This window comes from Hemiscyllium ocellatum, chromosome 18 (assembly GCF_020745735.1).
Source record: "Hemiscyllium ocellatum isolate sHemOce1 chromosome 18, sHemOce1.pat.X.cur, whole genome shotgun sequence".
Lineage (NCBI taxonomy): Eukaryota > Metazoa > Chordata > Chondrichthyes > Orectolobiformes > Hemiscylliidae > Hemiscyllium > Hemiscyllium ocellatum.
In genome coordinates this window covers 9,088,059-9,111,658 of record NC_083418.1, presented here as the reverse complement: position 1 = coordinate 9,111,658, position 23,600 = coordinate 9,088,059, and the positions used below count along the sequence as shown (strand labels likewise).

The window sequence follows — 23,600 nt, the reverse complement described above, 5'->3', positions numbered from 1 at the left end:
TTCATAAATCTTATCCCTTACCATTCTCTCTAAGACTTTGCCCACCACTGAAGTCAGACTCACTGGCCTATAGTTACTAGGCCTATCCCTACTCCCTTTCTTGAACAAGGGGACCACATTCGCTATCCTCCAGTCCTCTGGTACTATTCCCGTTGACAATGACGACATAAAAATCCAGGCCAATGGCTCTGCTATCTCCTCCCTAGCTTCCCATAGGATCCTAGGGTAAATGCCATCAGGCCCAGGAGACTTATCTATTTTCATCCTCTCCAATATTCCCAGAACCTCTTCCCTGCATATTTCCAGGGCACCCATTCTAATCATTTGTGACTCCATATTCACATCAGCAACAGTGTCCTGTTCCTGAGTGAATACTGATGAAAAGTATTGATTTAGTGTCTCTCCAATCTCCTCCGCCTCCACACACAACTTCCCACTACTATCCTTGACTGGACCGATACCTACCCTAGTCATCCTTTTATTCCTGACATACCTATAGAAAGCCTTTGGGTTTTCCCTAATCCTACCAACTAAGGACTTCCCATGTCCCCTTCTCGCTGCTCTTAGCTCTCTCTTTAGATTCTTCCTGGCTACCTTATATCTCTCTATCGCCCCAACTGAACCTTCACGCCTCATCTTTACATATGCCGCCTTCTTCCCTTTCACCCTCCTGATTGTGGCATCTCCCTCCTGATTGTGGCACAGTGGTCATGTCCCTATCCCTGCACTAGGAGGCCCAGGTTCGAGTCCCATCTGCTCTAGAGGTGAGTAATAACAATTTAAATAAGACCTGCTGGGTCTGTCCTGCCAGTGGGACAGGACATATCCAAGAATGGTAGCCGTAGTCTTTGATGATGCTGGGAGTACAACTATATCACGCTGTTTTTCACGAGTCTGTGAGACAGCTTTCCAAATTTTGGCACTAGCCCCCAGCTGTTGGTAAGGAGGACTCTGCAGGGTCAACAAAGCTGTTTCTGCTGTTGTCTTTCTCGGTTTGAAGGTCAATGCTGGGTGATCTGTCTGGGTTGGTTACTTTGATGAGACCTCTTAGCAATGAATACAACTGAATGGCTTTCTCGGCCATTTCGGAGGGCAGTTGAGAGTCAACCACATTGTTGTGGGTCTGGAGTTACATGTAGGCCAGACCAGGCGAGGCTGCAGATTTCCTTCCTTTCTCTCCCTCACTCTTCTCTTCCTCCATTACTCTTTCTCCCAGTCTTCATCTCCCTATCTAACTCTCTGTCTGAGCCTCCCTCTGTCTGACTCCCCTCTCTCTGCCCCCAACCCCTTCTCCTTCTGATTCCCCCGACCTCTGACCTGCGTCTCTCTGACCACCTCCTCACAATGACCACCCCCTCTTTCTGACCACTTCACCTCACCTCACCCATTCCCTGTCTCTACCTCACTATGGGAAGGCTGTAGATGCCAATGTTGCTTTGCCCTCTGTGCAAGGCAGTGGGTGTTGCCCATCCTTGAGAGAGGGATGTTGAACCAGTGACAGCTGATGTCTCTGTTATACTATCATAGATGTCTATCATACAACACAGAAACAGGCCCTTCATCCATGGCACATCCATGCCAACTCTATTCCCACACTAAACTAGTCCCATATCCCTCCAAACATCTCTTACTCATGTACTGACCGAAATGTTTTTCAAATGTTGTAACTGTTCCCACATTCACCACTTCCTCCAGGAGTTCATTCCACACACAGACTTTATCTGTTTTTTAAAAATTGCCCTACATGTCTTTTTAAAATCTTTCTTCTCTCACCTTAAAAATATGCCCCCTAATCTTGAAATCCCCCAATCTTGGGAAACGACACATGCCATTTACCTTATCTCTATCCCTCATGATATATAAACCTCATTGCGGTCACCCCTCCACCTCCTATGCTCAAGTTACTGAAACCTTCCATTTCCGGCAACATTCTGGTCACTCTCTTCTGAACCCCCTCCAGCTTAATAATATCCTTCCGACAACAGGGGGCCCGAACTAGGCAGAGTACTCCAGAAGAGGCCTCACTAATGTCCTGTACAACCTCAACATATTGTCCCAACTCCTTTGCTCAATGTTTGCCTTCATTGCTCAAAACATCACTCAATCATGCTAAATGCCTTCTTAACCACCCTGTCTATGTGTGACATTAACTTCAAAGAACTATATACCTGAACCCCTTGGTCTCTGTTCTACAATACTACACTACCTTTAATTATATAATTCCTGTCCTTGTTTGTTTTCCCAAAATGCAATACCTCGCATTTATCCAAATTAAACTCCATCTACCACTCTTCAGTCCATTGACCTAATTTATCAAGATCGCTTAGTAATCTTACATAACCTCCTTCACTGTCCACTATGTCACCAATTATGATCTGCAAACTAATTAACTATGCCTTCGACATCCTCGTCTAGATCATTTATATAAATGTCAAACAAAAGTGGATCCAGCCTGTGAAACACTGCTGGTCAGAGGCCTCCAGTCTGAAAAAACATTTCACCATCGCTCTGTCTCCTGCTGTTAAGCCAATTTTGTGCCCAATTGGCAAGTTGAGCTTGAATCCCACGTGATCTAACTTTACTGATTAGTCTACCATGCGGAACCTTGTGAAAGACTTTAGTAAAGTCTAAGTAACGTCTACCGCTGTGGCCTCATCAACCTTCTTGTTACTTCCTCAAAAAACTCAATCAAGTTTGTGAGACATGATTTCCCACGCACAAAACCATGCTGACTATCCCTCATCATTCCTTGCCTCCCCAAATGCATATAAGTCCTGTCTATCAGAATCACTTCCAACAACTTAGTCACCACCAAAGTCAGACTCTCGGGTCTATAGTCCCAGGCTTCTCCTTAGATCCCTTCTTAAACAACAGCACAGCATTAGTCATTCTACAGTCATTTAATACTTCACCCGTTGTTATAGATGATACAAATATTTCTACAAGAGACGCTGAAATTTCTTCCCTAACTTCCCACAACGTTCTGGGATACATTAGATCAGGTCCTGAAGTTTTATCCACCTTTATGTTTTCTAAAGACCTCCAACACTTCCTGTTCAGTAATGTGAGGAGTTTTCAAAACATCAGTATTTATTTCCCTCTGTTCTTTGGCCCCCGTTTCTTTCTCCACAGTGAAAACTGATGCAAAATATTCATTTAATATTGGTTCCTGATGGATTCCTTTCTTCCACAGAATAAAAAGCCGCCAAAATTCTGTGCTGCAAGGGAACAGCGGCCATGTCCTTGGCGAAGGGCGAAGAAATAGCAAAGAGCTTCTGGGAGGTCAGTCACACAGATTCACTTGTCCTTCCCTCCTTCATTACCCTCCATCTCGCTGCACAGCTCTCTCAACTCCCTCAATCTCTCCCCCCTTGCTCTCATTCCCTCCCTCTGTGTCTCCACCCCCATTCTCTTGTCCTTCATCTCACTCTCTTCCTCTCTTTCTATCCTCCCCTTTGGTCTCTTTCTCCTGCCTGACAATCTGTTGCCTCCATGGCTCGCTCTCTTTCTCATCAGCTTGGTCTTGTTCTCTCCCACTGTTCGTGTTCTCCGGCCCTCGATCTCTTCCCCCGCGCCCCGTCACAATCTCACCCTCCCGCCAAGTTCTCCACCCCCCTGTTGCGTTTTCTCTCTCCCCGTTGTGTTCTACGCCCCCATTGCGTTCTCTCATCTCCTCCTCATATTCTCTCTCTTGCCTTGCATTCTCTCTGCCGGCTCACCATGCATACCCCTCCCCTATGTCTCACACGCCCTCTTCCACCATGCCTCACATGCCTCTCCCCCCTCGTATCGCAGTCTCTCTCTCCCTCGCCTATCACTCCCTCTCTCCCTCGCCTATCGCGGCCTCACTCCCTCGCCTATCGCGGTCTCTCTCCCTCGCCTATCGCGGTCTCTCTCCCTCGCCTATCGCGGTCTCTCTCCCTCGCCTATCGCGGCCTCTCTCCCTCGCCTATCGCGGCCTCACTCCCTCGCCTATCGCGGCCTCACTCCCTCGCCTATCGCGGTCTCTCTCCCTCGCCTATCGCGGTCTCTCTCCCTCGCCTATCGCGGCCTCTCTCCCTCGCCTATCGCGGCCTCTCTCCCTCAGCAGCTGCCCCCTCAGAGGGCGGGGGTGGGGGCTGGGGGCTGGGGGAGGGTATTGATTCTGTGCACCGCAGTGTGGTTTGTGATGTTCAGTCTCTCTTTGTCTTTCCCTTCACCCGGTGCTGGTAGCCGGGACAGTACAGGACGACGGTCAACCGTTTTGACGATGGGCACCAACTCTGCAATGAACTGCTCAGCTGCTTCCAGGAGCGTGCACAGATCGAGAAGCAGTATGCCCAGAAGCTGGCTAGCTGGTCCAAGAAATGGAAGAGTGTGGTGGAGAAGGGTAAGAGGGCCCAGCAGGGTGATGGTCGGGGTAAGGGGGGACAGCAGGGGGATGGTCGGGGTAAGAGGGGACAGCAGGGGGATGGTCGGGGTAAGGGGGAGAGCAGGGTGATGGTCGGGGTAAGAGGGGACAGCAGGGGGATGGTCGGGGTAAGGGGGAGAGCAGGGTGATGGTCGGGGTAAGAGGGGACAGCAGGGGGATGGTCGGGGTAAGGGGGAGAGCAGGGTGATGGTCGGGGTAGGAGGGGACAGCAGGGTGGTGGTCGGGGTAAGAGGGGACAGCAGGGTGATGGTCGGGGTGAGAGGGGACAGCAGGGTGGTGGTCGGGGTAAGAGGGGACAACAGGGTGATGCTCGGGGTAAGGGGGAGAGCAGGGTGATGGTCGGGGTAGGAGGGGACAGCAGGGTGGTGGTCGGGGTAAGAGGGGACAGCAGGGTGATGGTCGGGGTGAGAGGGGACAGCAGGGTGGTGGTCGGGGTAAGAGGGGACAACAGGGTGATGCTCGGGGTGAGAGGGGACAGCAGGGTGGTGGTCGGGGTAAGAGGGGACAGCAGGGTGATGGTCGGGGTAGGAGGGGACAGCAGGGTGGTGGTCGGGGTAAGAGGGGACAGCAGAGTGGTGGTCGGGGTAAGAGGGGACAGCAGGGTGATGGTCGGGGTGAGAGGGAGAGCAGGGTGATGGTCGGGGTAAGAGGGGACAGCAGGGTGATGCTCGGGGTGAGAGGGGACAGCAGGGTGGTGGTCGGGGTAAGGGGGAGAGCGGGGTGATGGTCGGGGTAAGAGGGGACAGCAGGGTGGTGGTCGGGGTGAGAGGGAGAGCAGGGTGGTGGTCGGGGTAAGAGGGGACAGGAGGGTGATGGTCGGGGTGAGAGGGAGAGCAGGGTGGTGGTCGGGGTAAGAGGGGACAGGAGGGTGATGGGGTAAGAGGGGACAGCAGGAGGTGGTCACGAGGTAAGAGGCCTATTATCTGAGGGTTGGAACAATGATGACGCCTTCACCTGACTATCTCCTGTAATCTGTGACAATAATATCGAACAGGGAACTGGACAGAATGTCTTCCTCTTCAGAAAGATTTTTTATAATCTACAAATTCATTCCCCCCTCCAACTGTCCGAGTACTAATCCTCAGTGTGGCACTCCCTCAGCACTGACCCTCTGACAGTGCGGCACTCCCTCAGCACTGACCCTCTGACAGTGCGGCACTCCCTCAGTACTGACCCTCTGACACTGGGCACTCCCTCAGTACTGACCCTCTGACACTGGGCACTCCCTCAGTACTGACCCTCCGACAGTGCAGCACTCCCTCAGTACTGACCCTCTGACAGTGCAGCACTCCCTCAGTACTGACCCTCCGACAGTGCAGCACTCCCTCAGTACTGACCCTCCGACAGTGCAGCACTCCCTCAGTACTGACCCTCCGACAGTGCAGCACTCCCTCAGTACTGACCCTCCGACAGTGCAGCACTCCCTCAGTACTGACCCTCTGACACTGGGCACTCCCTCAGTACTGACCCTCTGACAGTGGGCACTTCCTCTGTACTGACCCTCCGACAGTGCTGCACTTCCTCTGTACTGACCCTCCGACAGTGCAGCACTCCCTCAGTACTGACCCTTCATCAGTGATCCATTCCCTCAGTACTGACCTTCTGACAGCGTGGCACTCCCTCGGCACTGACCCCTTTTCTGTGCGGCATTCCCTCAGTATTGACCCTCCAACAGTGCAGCACTCCCTCATTATTGACCATCTGAGTGTGGCGCTTCCTGAGTGTTTCGTGTATAATTTACAATATTTTGGATTAAAATGTGAATGGTTGGTTTTCTGGCTCAGACGTTGTATGTTCAGAGTGAACTGGGTACTGGGTCGGCACTGGGTCGGTGTCAGTATCTGTTGAGTTGGCTGCTTTGGAGATGGATTGAGCTGTTTACTCTGTCAGTGGCTGTCAAGATGTGTATTAGGGGTGATGGAGGGATTATAGGTGCTGCTATAGGGGAGGAGCTGATGATTGTTCGTGGGGTGGGGTGGATGCAGGCAGCATCCTTGGGTTTTGGGTTATGTGTGCGCACTGAGTGTGGGTAAATATTTCCATTGATTCATAATCCAATCACGCTAGTTTTCTTAAATCTCCTCTATGTCTCCCCTCTTACCACTCACCTCTCTGTCTCCCTGTCTCTCTCTTACCTCTCTTGCTGTATCTTGCACTTTTGCTCACACACTCACCCTCTCATTGTCTCTCTCTCTCTAATGCTTTCACTGTCACTCGCACTCCCTCACTCCTTCACTCAATCATTATCTTTCCCTCGATCATTTACAATCTCCCCAACCCCAATCCCTGCCATCCCCACTGACTGCTGTGTTCTGGCCTCCTCCCTCATGCCCAGGAGCACAGTATGGCACTGTAGAGAAAGCCTGGCATGCGTTCATGACAGCAGCAGACAAGCTGAGTGCATTGCATCTGGACGTTCGGACGCAGTTGTCGAAAGTGGACTCGGACCGAGTGAAGCAGTGGCAGAAGGACTCGTTCCACAAACAGCTCATCGGGGGCTTCAAGGAGAGGAGAGAGGCCGACGAGGAGTTCCGCAAGGCTCAGAAACCCTGGCTCAAGAAACTGAAGGAGGTGAGCTCATGGTTCCATGTGCTTCACTGATCCTGGAAGGTGGCGAAGTAATCATACTCCCATTCAATACCTCCACAACCCTGACCAGTACCCCTCCTCCTTCACTCCCACTCATTGCCCCCTTTCACCCTCCCATCACTCACACCCCAACATCCAACCCACCCTCACACCTGCCAAAACCCTGCCCCCCACTGACATGCCCTCTCCACACACCCACACTGTGTTGCCCCTGACTCTGTTGCCCCTCACTTTGTCACCCCCCTTGCTCTGTCAGCCCCCGCACTCTGTTAATCCCCACCCGCACACTGTTCCCCTCCGACACTCTCAGTCCCCCCCCGCACTATGTACCCCAACACTCTGTTCCCCCCCCACTCTGTCCCTCCACACTCTGTCGCCTCCCCACCCCACACTCTGTTCCCCCTCCGCACTCTGTTCCCCTCCCCACCCCACACTCTGTTCCCCCTCCGCACTCTGTCCCCCTCCCCCCACTCTCTGTCCCCCTCCCCCCACTCTCTGTCCTCTCCCACTCTCTCGCCCACACCCCCACTCGGCCCTCCCCACTCTGTTGCCCCCCTGGGCTGAGGGTGCAGGCGTGGGACAGGCTGAGGGAAAGGGGCTCTGCTATGGGTGATGGGCTGCATATGGATGAGGGGGAACAGGCTGAGCTGTTGCTGAGAGGCTAGGCAATGGGTGAGGAGCTGGCCTGGGCTGTGGGTGAGGGGTTGGGTTGTGGATCAGTCTGTTGCGGGGTGGTCTCGCTGGCTGCACTGTTTGTGGTGTGTTCACACTGTTCCAGGTGGAGCTGGCCAAGCACAATTACTACAGTGCACGCAAGGAGGAGAGAACAGCACGCACCCGAGAGGCCAATGGCAGAGCTGACCAATCCATGTCCCCCGATCAACTCCACAAGCTGGAGGAGCGTGCAGAAAGGAGCTCACAGGAAGTGGAAAAGGTGAGCAGGAGAGACGGGCACAGATTGGGGGCAAGGATCACCAGTGAGCAAATCGAGTGCAGGTTGTGAGGGAATTGAGGTAAGTTGCTCGAAACGTCGAATTCTCTATTCCTGAGATGCTGCCTGACCTGCTGTGCTTTGACCAGCAACACATTTGCAGCTGTGATCTCCAGCATCTGCAGACCTCATTTTTTAATTGAGGTAAGTGGTCAGGGAGGAAGATGAGGGGTTGAAAGGTGAGGGGTCAGAGTGGAGTTAGGTATGGAGACCTGAGGGGTGATGGTGAGTCAGAGGTTGTTAGACGAGTGATCAGAAACATGGCGGGAGGTCAGAGGGGAAGTTGAAGGGGTTAAGGGTGAGAGTACAGCGGAGATGCAAGGTTAAAGGTGGGCAGAATGCTGAGGTGAAGGGAGGGCTAGGGGTTTGAAGTGAGTGGTTGGCGGGAAAGGTGCAGATGGTTAGAAATGAAGGGTAGAAGTCAGGAGCTGGGGGCAGGGAATTGGTGCTAAAGGTGAGCAGTTCATCTCACACAAAATATACACAATCTATCATTTCCCTGATACTCTCAGCCAGGTTGATAGACAGCACAGTGCAGGCGTCTGAACAAAAATGATAATTTATTATAATCACTAGACTACAGCTAAACATTATTGAACAATCAGCACTCAACACAACAAACTCAAAATTCTAATCCCATTATCTACTCTGTCTTACGCAGAAAAGCAGTCATAGGTGGGGGTGGTGTGGTGGGGAGGAAATATCCATAGGCAGAGGGCAAACTGGTAAAGTAGTTCTGAGGTCTTTGTTCACAAGATCAGTTGACTTGGTTCCTCATGATCAAGTTGTTTTACCTCAGACTTCCTTCTCCAGATGCTTTCACTGATTTGTAAGAGGCACAGCATGCTTGATTAACTTGTCAACAGTCCCTGACCTATCAATTAAAAGTCACAGCTCACAGCAATTGCTGAAGAAAAGATAAATCTGTTTTCTTTGGGTTTAAAGTGGGTTTTGGCTGCAGAGAACAGAGAGACAGCTCCTGTGCCGGTGGGGATCAAAACATTTCTTATTCCCCGTCTCAAGCTATTACAGCCATTTAAAAGGCATCTGGATGGGTATATGAATAGGAAGGGTTTAGAGAGATATGGGCCAAGTGCTGGCAAATGGGACCAGATTAGATTAGAATATCTGGTCGGCATGGACAGGTTGGACCGAAGGGTCCGTTTTCATGCTGTACATCTCTCTGACTCTGTTCATTTGCTAAGAACCAATCAGATGGTTGTTAGCAGGCAAATGGCTTCTGTCATCGATAACTGGCCATTAGCCCAATGACCAATCAAATTCTTGTGAGCAACCAGAGCTTTATTTGAATATAGAACCCTTTGGCTCCATTTGATCTGCAGTCACTTCATTTACTGCTCATCCTAATATCTATTTACAATACTTGTCAGGTCCATGCTTTCAAACCATGTGGCCTTTTCTTTTGTTTCAAAACACTGGTTTCTCATTTCAGTCCGCTATTTTAAAAACCACAAACAGAGAAAGACCCAGTCTTTCCAGGTCAGAGGGAAGATGGTGGACATTATAGGCGAATAGTTAGAGAGGAGGCAGAGGTTAAAGGTGAGATATTCTGGGGAGGCAGGGGTCAAAGGGGAGGTGGGTTAGAGTCATAGAGATGTACAGCATGGAAACAGACCCTTCGGTCCAACCCATCCATGCCGACCAGATATCCCAACCCAATCTAGTCCCACATGCCAGCACCTGCCCATATCCCTCCAAACCCTTCCTATTCATATACCCATCCAAATGCCTTTTAAATGTTGCAATTGTACCAGCCTCCACCACTTCCTCTGGCAACTCATTCCATACACGTACCACCCTCTGAGTGAAAATGTTGCCCCTTAGGTCTCTTTTATATCTTTCCCCTCTCACCCTAAATCTATGCCCTCTAGTTCTGGACTCCCCAACCCCAGGGAAAAGACTTTGTCTATTTATCCTATCCATGCCCCTCATAATTTTGTATACCTCTATAAGGTCACCCCTCAGCCTCCGATGCTCCAGGAAAAACAGCCCCAGCCCTTTCCTTATAGCTCAAATCCTTCAACCCTGGCAATATCCTTGTAAATCTTTTCTGAACCGTTTCAAGTTTCACAACATCTTTCCGATAGGAAGGAGACTAGAATTACATGCAATATTCCAACAATGGCCTAACCAATGTCCTGTACAGCCACAACATGACCTCCCAACTCCTGTACTCAATACTCTGACCGATAAAGGAAAGCACACCAAACGATGCCTTCACTATCGTATCTACCTGCGACTCCACTTTCAAGGAGCTATGAACCTGCACTCCAAGGTCTCTTTGTTCAGCAGCACTCCTTAGGACTTTACCGTTAAGTGTATAAGTTCTGTTAAGATTTGCTTTCCCAAAATGCAGCACCTCGCATTTATCTGAACTAAACTCCATCTGCCACTTCTCAGCCCATTCGCCCATCTGGTCCAGTCCTGTTGTAATCTGAGGTAACCCTATTCGCTGTCCACTACACCTCCCAATTTTGGTGTCATCTGCAAACTTACTAACTGTACCTCTTATGTTCACATCCAAATCATTTATGTAAATTACAAAAAGTAGAGGGCTCAGCACCGATCCTTGTGGCTCTCCACTGGTCACAGGCCTCCAGTCTGAAAAACAACCCTCCACCACCACCCTCTGTCTTCTACCTTTGAGCCAGTTCTGTATCCAAATGGCTAGTTCTCCCTGTATTCCGTGAGATCTAACCTTGCTAATCAGTCTCCCATGGGGAACCTTGTCGAATGCCTTACTAAGTCCACATAGATCACAGCTACTGCTCTGCCCTCATCAGTCCTCTTTGTTACTTCTTCAAAAAACTCAATCAAGTTTGTGAGACATGATTTCCCACGCACAAAACTATGTTGACTATCCCGAATCAGTCCTTGCCTTTCTAAATACATGTACATCCTGTCCCTCAGGATTCCCTCCAACAACTTGCCCACCACTGAGGTCAGACTCACTGGTCTATAGTTCCCTGGCTTGTCTTTGCCGCCCTTATTAAACAGTGGCACCACGTTTGCCAACCTCCAGTCTTCCGGCACCTCACCTGTGACTATCGATGATACAAATATCTCAGCAAGAGGCCCAGCAATCACTTCTCTAGCTTCCCACAGCGTTCTCGGATACACATGATCAGGTCCTGGGGATTTATCCACCTTTGTCCATTTCAAGAAATTCAGCACTTCCTTCTCAGGACATTTTGCAAGATGTCACCATCTATTTCCCTGTAGCCTATATCTCCCATATCTTTTTCCACAGTTATGTACTGATGAAAAATATTTATTTAGTATCTCCCCCATTTTCTGCAGCTCCATGCAAAGGCTGCCTTGCTGATCTTTGAGGGGCCCTATTCTCTCCCTAGTTACCCTTTTGTCCTTGATGTATTTGTAAACACCCTTTGGATTCTCCTTAATTCTATTTGCCAAAGCTATCTCATGTCCCCTTTTTGCCCTCCTGATTTCCCTCTTAAGTGTACTCCTGCTTCCTTTATACTCTTCTAAGGATTCACTCGATCTATCCTATCTCGGGAAGACATTTTAGAAGGGAAATAAGGAGAAACTTCTTCAACCAGAGAGTTCACTGCCACAGAAGGCTGTGGAGGCCAGTTCATTGAATATATTTAAGACAGAGTATCAAAGGGATCAAGGATTACGGGGAGAAAGTGGAAGATTGGGGTTGAGAAACTTATCAGCCATGATTGAATGGCAGAGAGACTTAATGGGCTGAATGGCCTAATTTCTGCTCCTATGTCTTATGGTGTGATGAAACTACATTTGCGGCCTTGTGTGTAATACTTCAGTGAAAGACCATCATGGTAAATTTAAAAAAAGAGCAAATTATGATCCATCAAGCCAGGTTTCTTTCTAGGGTCTGCTCGTTCCCATATTAACACCAGCTGAGACCACAGCACCATTCTAAAGAAAGCTCCAGAGATAACTGGAGCAACTCATCTCGAAGGCTAAAAGGCCAGTTTTGATCTGCAAATCCTCCATGGCAACCAGTAAATAAACACTCACCGTCCTTTCTCAGGATATAGCTTTCACTATGCTTTTCCGTGATCCTTCATATCCTAATCCATGTTGGATCATATATCCACTTTTCTGAACTAACTACAAGAGTCTTGTTGAGTCAACCTTATGAAGTCTATTGGATTATAGCAACTATTTATAAGACCCATCAATACTACATAGCTCACTATAGAGACTGTTAGGAGCACAGTAACCCCAGGTCTATATTCTACACACTCCTCCTTTACACTAACCAAGTCCTTTTGGCATGATTACAGTGGTAATGCTGACTCCACTCCATCAATTATTAACCCTGTCAGATACATGTACAATATCCAACACCCCCCAAGTTCCTCAATTATTATAAAGTTCTACTTTTGTTTATACCTTAACATTTTTAACAAAGATGGAGTAAATGTAAACTTTACATATTTAGATTACCTGGAGGTTTTTCTGTTCTCTCCAAATGTGTTCCCTTCAGAATAGGAAGAATAACTATTTGTTAGGTAGAAGGTAGTTGATTTGAAACAAAAACAGAAGTTGCAGGAAAAGCAGCAGTCTAGCAGCATCTGTGAAGAAAAATCAAAGATTACATTCTGGGTCCAGTGACCCTTCAAAACTATCTCAGGTAGTTGATTTGGCCGTCTTCCAGAAGATCTGAGATCTATAGTTCTCTCGTCAACTGAAGGGTGTTTAACTTCTGGTATTTCTCTTGGAGAGGACTTCAATGTTAGATACCTATTCTTTATTGCTGTCAATGTAGTAGATGCTACAGCAACTGACAGTTTTCTCTGTAGTCTCTGGCATCTTAGCACATTGTTTGTCTTAGTCGCATTTTGCACTGAGTTATGTGCTGTCAGTGGAATTTCTGTCTCATTCAGACATTACTTTGGGTTGAAATAGATAAACTTGTTACTTCCACTTAAATATTTTGGACATTCTCTTTTTGAAATATGAGGGGTCAGAGGCACAGCTAAGGTTAAAGGTGAGGGGTCAGAGGGGAGACTAGGCAAGGGGACAGAGAGGAGGCATTGCTGCATGCTGTCATGACACTGTTGTTTGTGTTCAGGGCCGAGAGCGTTATGTGAAAGCTCTGGAAGATCTGAATAAATACAACCCCAAATACATGGAGGACATGGAACAAGTGTTTGATACCTGCCAGGACTTTGAGAGGAAGCGACTCCGATTCTTCAAGGACATCCTGTTGGACTTCCACAAGCACCTCGACCTCTCCAACAGTGACAGGTGAGCATCAGGGCCTTGGGCAAGAAGAAGATTCCACAAGGAGCTGTGAGTTGCTCATAGATTGCACATTGTGCTCATGTCATTGGATAACCAGCTAGACAGTGGGTGGTCCATTGACAGTGCCAGGCAAGGGACACCAGTTACGTTTGGCGTTGACGACGAGACATCAAGGAGCTGTCATCATTCCTGAAGGGTGTCCTGGTGTCAGATTACTTACAGTGTGGAAACAGGCCCTTCGGCCCAACAAGTCCACACCGACCCGCCGAAGCGCAATCCACCCATACCCCTTACCTAACACTACGGGCAATTTACCATGGTCAATTCACCTGACCTGCACATCTTTGGACTGTGGGAGGAAACCGAAGCACCCGGAGGAAACCCACGCAGACACGGGGAGAACGTGCAAACTCCACACAGTCAGTCGCCTGAGTCAGGAATTGAACCCAGGTCCCTGGCGCTGTGAGGCAGCAGTGTCCTTGTGTGCTTGAGCCCAGGCGAAGGGTGTCCCAGTGTATGTCTGTCAGTACACCGTTAAGATGGCACTGAGATGGTTACGGATCAGGCCCGACCTCTCAAAACATTTCTCAGCAAGGAGCCCAGACCGTAACCTTGCTAATTGTTTCAGGTAAGTCTATAATGAATATTCCCTTAGTGAATTAGTTGAACGGACAAGTTTTAAGCAAACAGAATTTATTTACAAAATTAAGGAATGAAACACAACGAACAGAAAATAGAGTACCGGATAACGTATTCAAAAACCCAACAGACTATCCCGACTTAATGATGCTGTTCTGAAAATACTATTAACAATCCCCATAAACCGACCCCTTAGCACAAGGAGTAAAAATGATACAAAAAGCTGACAGGCCTGAAGTTAGAGAGAGAGAGAAAGTACCTTGCTGGCCTTACTCCAGCAGCCTTTCTTCACACACATTGCTGCTGAACTGAGTCAAAAACATGAAACAGAATGAAGGCGAGCTACACAGCTAGCTGGCCACTCCCCTTTGATTATAACTTTTTTTAAGACGAGAACGCCTTAGGCCAGAGGCATTAGGAGTAAACAAGAAGGGCCCCATTAAATCTTTCAAACCCAGCCTTGTTGGAGCCTGGCCAATTAGCCCCTCTCTGGGGTGGAGAAAAACTCAAGGGCATAGTAACCTTACAAAAAGACCAACATTGTGACAAGCTCTGATGCTCTGTACATACAGATAATCTGCCTGTGTGACCCACCGGGTTCCTGATTGCCTCAGTTTGAATTCTGGCACGGAGGCTTTTGGTGGTGCCATGTTCCTCTCCCAACTGTGTTCTGAAGCTACTTGTTCCCACTGTCACTGGGGCCAATGGAGCTGACCTGACACATTGTGGCTCAGTACTAAGGCTTTTCCCATCCAGGTGGGTTGGGATTTTCATTCTCTCGCGGTGTTTTTTTTAAACAGTTTCCACACCATTTATCGAGACCTGTACCAGAGCATCGCAGCAGCCAATGAGCAGGAAGATTTACGCTGGTGGCAAAACACACATGGGCCTGGAATGGATATGTGCTGGCCACAGTTTGAGGTGAGTGTCTGACCGACGCTGCTGTGGTTGCAGGACTCTGGGAGGAAAGTGGCGCCGTGAGATTAGTTTGGGATTGATACAGGGCTATGGGGAGAATGTGGCCATTGGGGTTACTTTGGGATTTACGTAGGACCATGGAAGTTGGTGGGTGCAGGGGGATTAGTTTAGGATTAATTTAGGGCGTTGGCAAAAGAGAGGCCATTGAGGTTTTGTTCAGGATTGATGTATTACAATTAGGAAGCAGAACAGAGGAATTAGTTCAGGATCAGACAAGGCCATGGGGACAGTGGGCCAGTAGGGGATTAGTTTGTGATCAACACAGAGCTATTGAGAAGCAGCACAGCGGGACTATTTTGTAAATATGCCATTTGCTGTATGTTAACTGTGTATGCCTTTTATGAAGGTAACTGAGTCATAGAATAATACAGCATGAAAACAGGCCCTTTTGCCTAAACTGACCATGCCCACTCAGCTAGATCCAACTGCACGCATTTGGTCCATACCCCTCTAAACCTTCCCATCCACGTATCTATCCAAATGTTTTTTTTAAACGTTGCTATTGTACCTGCCTCAACCACTTTCTCTGCTGAAAATGTGTTACTGGTTAAAGCGCAGCAGGTCAGGCAGCATCCAAGGAACAGGAAATTCGATGTTTCGGGGATTCCTGATGAAGGGCTTATGCCTGAAACGTCAAATTTCCTGTTCCTTGGATGCTGCCTGACCTGCTGCGCTTTAACCAGTATCTGCCGACCTCACTTTTTACTCAACCACTTTCTCTGGCAGCCCATTCTGCATACACACCACTCTCTTCATGAAGAATCTCCCCCTCAGGTCCTCCTTAAATTTTTCCCCTCTCACATGAAACCTATGCCCTCTAAGTTTGAATTTCCCATCCCTGGGAAAACGACTACATGTATTCATCCTATCAATGCCCCTCATGATTTTATACACCTCAATAAGGTTGCTCCTCATTCTCCAACGTCCCAAGGAATAAAGTCCTATCCTGGCCAACCTCTCCCTATAACTCAGGCCTACTAGTCCTGGCAACATCCTCGTAAATCGTCTTCGCACTCTTTCCAGTTTACCTCAGATTAGAACGGGATCTTGATCAGATGGGCTAATGGGCTGAGAAGAGGCAGATGGAGTTTAATTCAGATAAATGTGAGTTGCTGCATTTTGGGAAAGCAAATCTTAGCAGGACTAATACACTTAATGGTTAAGGTCCTAGGGAGTGTTGCTGAACAAAGAGACCTTGGAGTGCAGGTTCATAGCTCCTTGAAAGTGGAGTCACAGGTAGATAGGATAGTGAAGAAGGTATTTGGTATGCTTTCCTTTATTGGTCAGAGTATTGACTATAGGAGTTGGAAGGTCATGGGTTAGGCCACTGTTGGAATATTGCATGCAATTCTGGTCTCCTTCCTATTGGAAGGATGTTGCGAAACTTGAAAGGGTTCAGATAAGATTTACAAGGATGTTGCCAGGGTTGGAGGATTTGAGCTATAGGAAGAGGTTGAATACGCTAGGGCTATTTTCCCTGGAGCGTCGGAGGCTGAGAGGTGACCTTATAGAGTTTTATAAAATCATGAGAGGCATGGATAGGATAAATGGACAAAGTCTTTTCTCTGGGGTCAGGGAGTCCAGAACTAGAGGGCATAGATTTAGGGTGAGAGGGGAAAGATATAAAAGAGACCTAAGGGGCAAGTTTTTCATGCAGAGGGTGGTACATGTATGGAATTAACTGCCAGAGGAAGTGGTGGAGGCTGGTACAATTGCAACATTTAAGAGGCATTTGGATGGGTATATGGATAGGAAGGGTTTAGAGGGATATAGGCCAAGTGCTGGCAGGTGGGACTAGATAAGGTTAGGATATCTGGTCGGCATGGACGGGTTGGACAGAAGGGTCTGTTTCCATGCTGTACATCTCTATCACTCTGACTGTAAATAAACTGGGTCCAGAAAGAAGATTCTGGAATTGTCCTCATGGGTTGGAATACAGCTTGGAAAACAGTATTTGTAGCTTCAGTTTGGGCAGTTCTCGAGACCTTTTAGCTGAAATTAGATGTGCAAAGCAGTTGCTCCTGAGAAAGCTTTGACAAAGGGTCAGTTAGACTCGAAACGTCAGCTCTTTTCTCTCCTTAAAGATGCTGCCAGACTTGCTGAGATTGTCCAGCATTTTCTCCTCTGTCTTCTACCTTTGAGTCAGTTCTGTATCCAGGTGGTTAGTTTTCCCTGTATTCCATGTCTCCCATGGGGAACCTTGTTGAACACCTTATTGAGCATGTCCACCGTTCTGCTGTCATCAACCCTCATTGTTATTTAAAAAAAAAACTCAAGTTTGTGAGACATGATTTCCCACGCACAAAGCCATGCTGACGATTCCTAATCGGTCCTTGCCTTTCCAAATACATGTACATCCTGTCCCTCAGGATTCCCTCCAACAACTTGCCCACCGCTGACATCAGGCTCACTGATCTGTAGTTCCCTGGCTTGTCCTTACCAGCTTTCTGAAATATTGGCACCACGTTAGCCAACCTCCAGTCTTCCAGCACCTCATCTATGACTATCGATGATCCAAATTTCACAGTAAGTGGCCCAGCAATCACTTCTCTCGCTTTCCACAGAGTTCTAGGGTACACCTGATCTGGTCCTGGGGATTTATCCACTTTTATGCATTTCAAGACATCCAGCACCACCACCTCTGTATTTTTGAAAATTTTTCAAGTTGTCACCATCTATTTCCCCACATTCTGTATCAGACCATAAGACATAGGAGTGGAAGCAAGGCCATTCGGCCCATCGAATCCACTCCACCGTTCAATCATGGCTGATGGGTGTTTCAATTCCAATTACCGACACTCTCCCCACAGCCTTTAATTCCTTGCGAGATCAAGAATTTATCAATCACTGCCTTGAAGACACCCAATGTCAAGGCCTCCCCCGTGCTCCATGGCAATGAATTCCACAGGCCCACCACTCTCTGGCTGAAGAAATGTTTCCTCATTTCCGTTCTAAATTGACCCCTCTAATTCTAAGACTGTGCCCACGGGTCCTAGTCTCCCCGTCTAAAGGAAACAACTTCCCAGCATCCGCCCTTCCATGTCCGTCTCCACAGAAAACACTGATACAAAATACTCGTTTAGTATCTCCCCCATCTCCTGTGGCTCCACACATTGGCTGCTTTGCTGATCTTTGAGGGGCCCTATTCCACCCTAGTTACTGTTTTGTCCTTAATGTATTTGTAAAAACCTTTTGGATTCTCCTTAACCCTATTTGCTAAAGCTATCTCATGTCTCCTTTTTGCCCTCCTGATTTCCCTCTTAAGTATACTCCTACTTCCTTTATACTCTTCTAAGGATTCACTCGATCTGTCCTGTCTATACCTGACATATGCTTCCTCCTTTTATTGACCAAAACCTCAATTTCTCTAGTCATCCAGCATTCCCTATACCTACCAGCCTTTCCTTTCACCCTAACAAGAATATACTGTCTCTGGACTCCTGTTATCTCATTTCTGAAGGCTTCCCATTTTCCAGCCATCCCTTTACCTGCGAACATCTGCCCCCAATCAGCTTTTGAAAGTTCTTGCCTTATACCATCAAAATTAGCCTTCCTTCAATACAGAACTTCAACTTTTAGATCCTTCTCCATCACTATTTTAAAACTTATAGAATTATGGTCGCTGGCCCCAAAATGTCTCCCACTGAAACCTCATTTACCTGCCCTGCCTTATTTCCCAAGAGTAGGTCAAGTTTTGCACCTTCTGTAGTAGGTACATCCACATACTGAATCTGAAAGTTTTCTTGTACGCACTTAACAAATTCCTCTCCATCTAAACCCTTAACACTATGGCAGTCCCAGTCTTTGTTTGGAAAGTTAAAATCCCTGACTATAACCATCTTATTACTCTTATGGATAGCTGAGATCTCCTTACAAATTTGTTTCTCAATTTCCCTCCAACTATTAGGGGGTCTATAATACACTCCCAAAAGGTGATCAGTCCTTTCTTATTTCTCAGTTCCACCCAAATAACTTCCCTGGATGTATTTCCGGGAATATCCTCCCTCAGCACAGCTGTAATGCTATCCCTTATCAAAAACGCCACTCCCTTCCCTCCCCACCCCCCACCTCTCTCGCCTCCCTTTCTGTCCTTCCTGTAGCACTTGTATCCTGGAACATTAAGCTGCCAGTCCTGCCCGTCCCTGAGCCATGTTTCTGTAATTGCTATGATATCCCAGTCCCATCTTCCTAACCATCTGCCTTTCCTGTTAGGCCTCTTGCATTGAAGTAAATGCAGTTTAATTTATCAGTCCCATCTTGTTCTCTGCTTTGTTCCTGCCTTCCCTGACTGTTTGAATCGTTTTTTCCCAACTGTACCAGTCTCAGATTGATCTCTTTCCGCACTATCTGTCTGAGGTTCCGCCCCCGCCGCCCCCACAACCCCCAACCCGGCCAGGTGCATTGGTCAGGGGGAAATATAAGATAATAGGGTAGGGGAATTAGTCTGGGTAGGTTATTCTACAGACTATCAGTGTGAACTTGTTGGGCTGAAAGGCCTTCTCTATTCTGTAGGTATTCTATTCTATTCTACCCTCATTTGCTCATAGCACGAGAGTAATCCAGATATTACTGCTCTCTAGGACCTCCTTTTTAAATTCCTGCCTAACTTTCTATATTCTCCCTTCAGAATCTCATCCCTTTCTCTCCCTGTATCATTGATACCAATGTGTACAATGATCTCCTGCTGGTCCCTCTCCTGTTTGAGAACATTCATAGGCTAACCCCTATACCAGAAACTTGGCTGTTCATGCTACGTTCCCTAAGAGTTCATCACCCCCTATTTTTTCCAAAACAGCATACTTACTTGAAATGGGGGTAGCCACAGAAGAATCCTGCACTACCTCCGTACTCCTCCAGCTTTCCTGGCGTTAACCCATCTATCTGAGTGTATCTGAGACGACTTCCCCCCGCTTCCTATAACTGCCATCTATCACCCCATAGCTCTTGTAAATTCCCCATTGCCTCTAACTGTCACTCCAACCTATCCTTACGATCTGATAGGATTCACAACCACAGCACTTGCTGCAGACATAATCCTCAGTAATGTGCAAACTCTCCAGTCTGACCAGAAGAGCAGAACACTTTACTAAAGGCCATCTTTGCTCCTTCATAATCTACAGACCCAGCAAATAGCACCATCTTATTTCTCTTAAAAAGAACACACTGCTCCAGGCTAACTTAATACTTAAGGCTTATATTTTTAAAATTTAATCAAGAGACGTATCTCAGAAAAACATACGACCATGAGATATTAATGTATATCAGTCTTATACCTTTCATCGCTGTCACTAAGTCCCGATTGTAAGTAGCTCAGCCCCCAGCACTGCATTCCACCAATTAGACTGCTAACTTGCAGATACCTGTTTATCTGTCCTCTCTTCCAGTCTGTTATCCAACCTATTCCTAACACATTAACTCCCACTCCGCAAGCCTGTGTACTAACCTTTTGCTACAATCCTGGACCAGCACACCAAATTTAACTTACAGTCTAATTAAGGACCAGTAATCTTAGTTTTTTACCATGTGCACAAGGTGAGATCTCGATGATTTTTCTAAGGGGGTAAAACCAGAAGATCCCATATTTTTAAAGTAACTACAGCAACTGTACAGTACAATGTTAGAAAGTATTACAATCGATGATGCTTGTCCAATTTTTTTCTGAAATCCAGAATGATCATAGTAAATATGGGTTATGACTGTGATCATACAGCCCAAGTACGAAGCAGAGAGCACATAGGATCCAGACTGATCCCAAAGGTTTCTCAGCAATTCCTCCCAGGCATTCATAAATCTCACAAAGGATTATAGTTCCTAAGGAGAATATGAGGACTGCAGATGCCGGAGAGTCTGAGTCGAAAGAGGGTGATGCTCGAAAAGCACAGCAGGTCAGGCAGCATCCAAGGGGCAGGAGAATCGAACTTTTGGGCATAAGCCCTTCCTCAGGAATGTGTTGAGGGAAGGGGGATGAGAGATGAATAGGAATGGTGAGGGTGGGACTGGGAGAAAGGTAGGTGGGAAGGAGATCAGTCGATGCAGGTAGGGTGTAATTGTGATACGTCGGTGGGGAGTGTGGAGCAGATAGATGGGTGGGAAGGAAGATGGACAGAACAGGAGGGCGATGCCGAGTTGGATCTGGGATGAAGTGGGGTCAGGGGAGACTAGGAAACTAGTGAAGTTGATGGTAATGCCGTGTGGTTGAAGGATCCCAAGGCAGAAGATGAGGCATTCTTCCTCCAGTTGGTGGGTGGATTTGACATTGGAGGAGGCCCAGGACTTGTATGTCCTTGGGGGAGAGGGAGGGGATGTTGAAATGGTTGGTCACAGGGTGGTGGGGTTGTTTGGTGCATGTGTCCCAGAGATGTTCCCTGAAACACTCCGCAAGTTGGTGTCATGTCTGCCAAAGTAGAGGAGACCATATTGAGAGCAACAGACACAGTAGCTAAGGTGGGTGGATGTACAGGAAAATCACTTTTGTCAATCTGACTTTACTTGGTCATGGACGAGAAAGTGAGGACTGCAGGTGCTGGAGATCAGAGCTGAAAATGTGTTGCTGGAAAAGCGCAGCGGGTTAGGCAGCATCCAAGGAACAGGAGAATCGACGTTTCGGGCATGAGCCCTTCTTCAGGAATGAGGAGAGTGTGCCAAGCAGGCTAAGGTAAAAGGGAGGGAGGAGGGACTTGGGGGAGGGGCATTGGAAATGCGATAGGTGGAAGGAGGTTAAGATGAGGGTGATACACCGGAGTGGGGTGGGGGCGGAGAGGTCAGGAAGAGGATTGCAGGTTAGGAAGGTGGTGCTGAGTTCGAAGGTTGGGACTGAGACAAGGTGGGGGGAGGGGCAATGAGGAAACTGGAGAAATCTGCATTCATCCTTTGTGGTTGGAGGATTCCTTGGCGGAAGATGAGGCGCTCTTCCTCCAGCCATCGTGTTGCTATGGTCTGGCAATGGAGGAGTCCAAGGACCTGCATGTCCTTGGTGGAGTGGGCTACACTGGCACCACCCCCCACCTTTTCCTCTGCTACATCGATGACTGTATTGGTGCTGCCTCATGCTCCCACGAGGATGTTGAACAGTTCATCCACTTTACCAACACCTTCCACCCCGACCTCAAATTTACCTGGACCATCTCATACTTTTCCCTCCCCTTCCTAGACCTTTCCATTTTAATCTCGGGTGACCGAATCAACACGGACATTTACTTAAAACTGACTGACTCCCACAGCTACCTGGACTACACCTCCTCCCACCCTGCCCCCTGTAAAAACACCATCCCATATTCCCAATTCCTTCGTCTCTGCCGCATTTGCTCCCAGGAGGACCAGTTCCAACACAGAACAATCCAGATGGCCTCCTCCTTCAAAGACCACAGGATGATCGATGATGCTCTCCACCGCATCTCCTCCATTTCCTGCTCCTCCGCTCTTGAACCCGCCCCTCCAATCACCACCAGGACAGAGCCTCACTGGTCCACCAACCTCAATATACATCGTATCATTCGTCGTCATTTCTGCCACCTCCAAACAGACCCCACCACCAAGGATATATTTCCCTCCCCTCCCCTGTCAGCGTTCCGAAAAGACCACTCCCTCTTCAGGTCCACACCCCCCACCAACCCAACCTCCACTCCCGGCACCTTCCCCTGCAACCGCAAGAAATGCAAAACTTGCGCCCACACCTCCCCCCTTACTTCCCTCCAAGGCCCCAAGGGATCATTCCATATCCGCCACAAATTCACCTGCACCTCCACACACATCATCTATTGCATCTGCTGCACCCGATGTGGCCTCCTCTATATTGGGGAGACAGGCCGCCTACTTGTGGAACGTTTCAGAGAACACCTGGGACACCCGGACCACCCAACCCAATCACCCCGTGGCTCAACACTTCAACTCCCCCTCCCACTGCACCAAGGACATGCAGGTCCTTGGACTCCTCCATCGCCAGACCATAGCAACATGATGGCTGGAGGAAGAGCGCCTCATCTTCCGCCTAGGAACCCTCCAACCACAAGGGATGAACTCAGATTTCTCCAGTTTCCTCATTTCCCTTCACCCCCACCTTGTCTCAGTCTCAACCCTCGAACTCAGCACCACCTTCCTAACCTGCAATCTTCTTCCTGACCGCTCCGCCCCCATCCCCTCTCCAGCCTCTCACCCTCACCTTTACCTCCTTCCACCTATCGCATTTCCAATACCCCTCCCACAAGTCCCTCCTCTCTACCTTTTATCTTAGCCTGCTGGACACACTTTCCTCATTCCTGAAGAAGGGCTCATGCCCGAAACGTCGATTCTCCTGCTCCTTGGATGTTGCCTGACCTGCTGCGCTTTTCCAGCAACACATTTTCAGCTTTACTTGGTCATGGACTGCCTCAGTGATTACTGTGCCTTTGTTAATTAGCCTCCTTTCCTGACTGTACACTCCTCTAAGTCTAAAACTACTCTCTCCAGTACTTATTCAGCTCTTCACCAATAGTGAGCTCCATTGAGCCATGCGTGACCGTGGTTGTCACCAAAACATTAGTTATGAACAGTTTAGTTATGGATGGCACAGTGGCTCAGTGGTTAGCACTGCTGACTCACAGCACCAGGGTCCCTGGTTCGATTCCAGCCTCGGGTGCCTGTCTGTGTGGAGTTTGCACATTCTCCCCGTGTCTGTGTGGGTTTCCTCCGGGTGCTCTGGTTTCCTCGCACTGTCCAAATACGTGCAGGCCAGGTGAATTCGCCATGCTAAAT

The 23,600-nt window shown here is 48.3% G+C and overlaps 1 protein-coding gene across 9 annotated transcripts in view; it reads left to right on the top strand.

The window, feature by feature from the left end:
• The window catches only part of pacsin3 (protein kinase C and casein kinase substrate in neurons 3), a 165,948-nt gene that overhangs the window by 120,663 nt on the left and 21,685 nt on the right, over positions 1–23,600 (top strand). For all 9 annotated transcript variants that reach the window (XM_060838361.1, XM_060838363.1, XM_060838360.1 and 6 more), the window contains 6 exons: positions 3,194–3,282; positions 4,213–4,369; positions 6,747–6,982; positions 7,779–7,934; positions 13,081–13,256; positions 14,693–14,813. In XM_060838361.1, coding sequence (XP_060694344.1) covers positions 3,238–3,282; positions 4,213–4,369; positions 6,747–6,982; positions 7,779–7,934; positions 13,081–13,256; positions 14,693–14,813 — 891 coding nt within the window. In that variant the 5' untranslated portion in view covers positions 3,194–3,237. The remainder of the gene's footprint in view (positions 1–3,193; positions 3,283–4,212; positions 4,370–6,746; positions 6,983–7,778; positions 7,935–13,080; positions 13,257–14,692; positions 14,814–23,600) is intronic.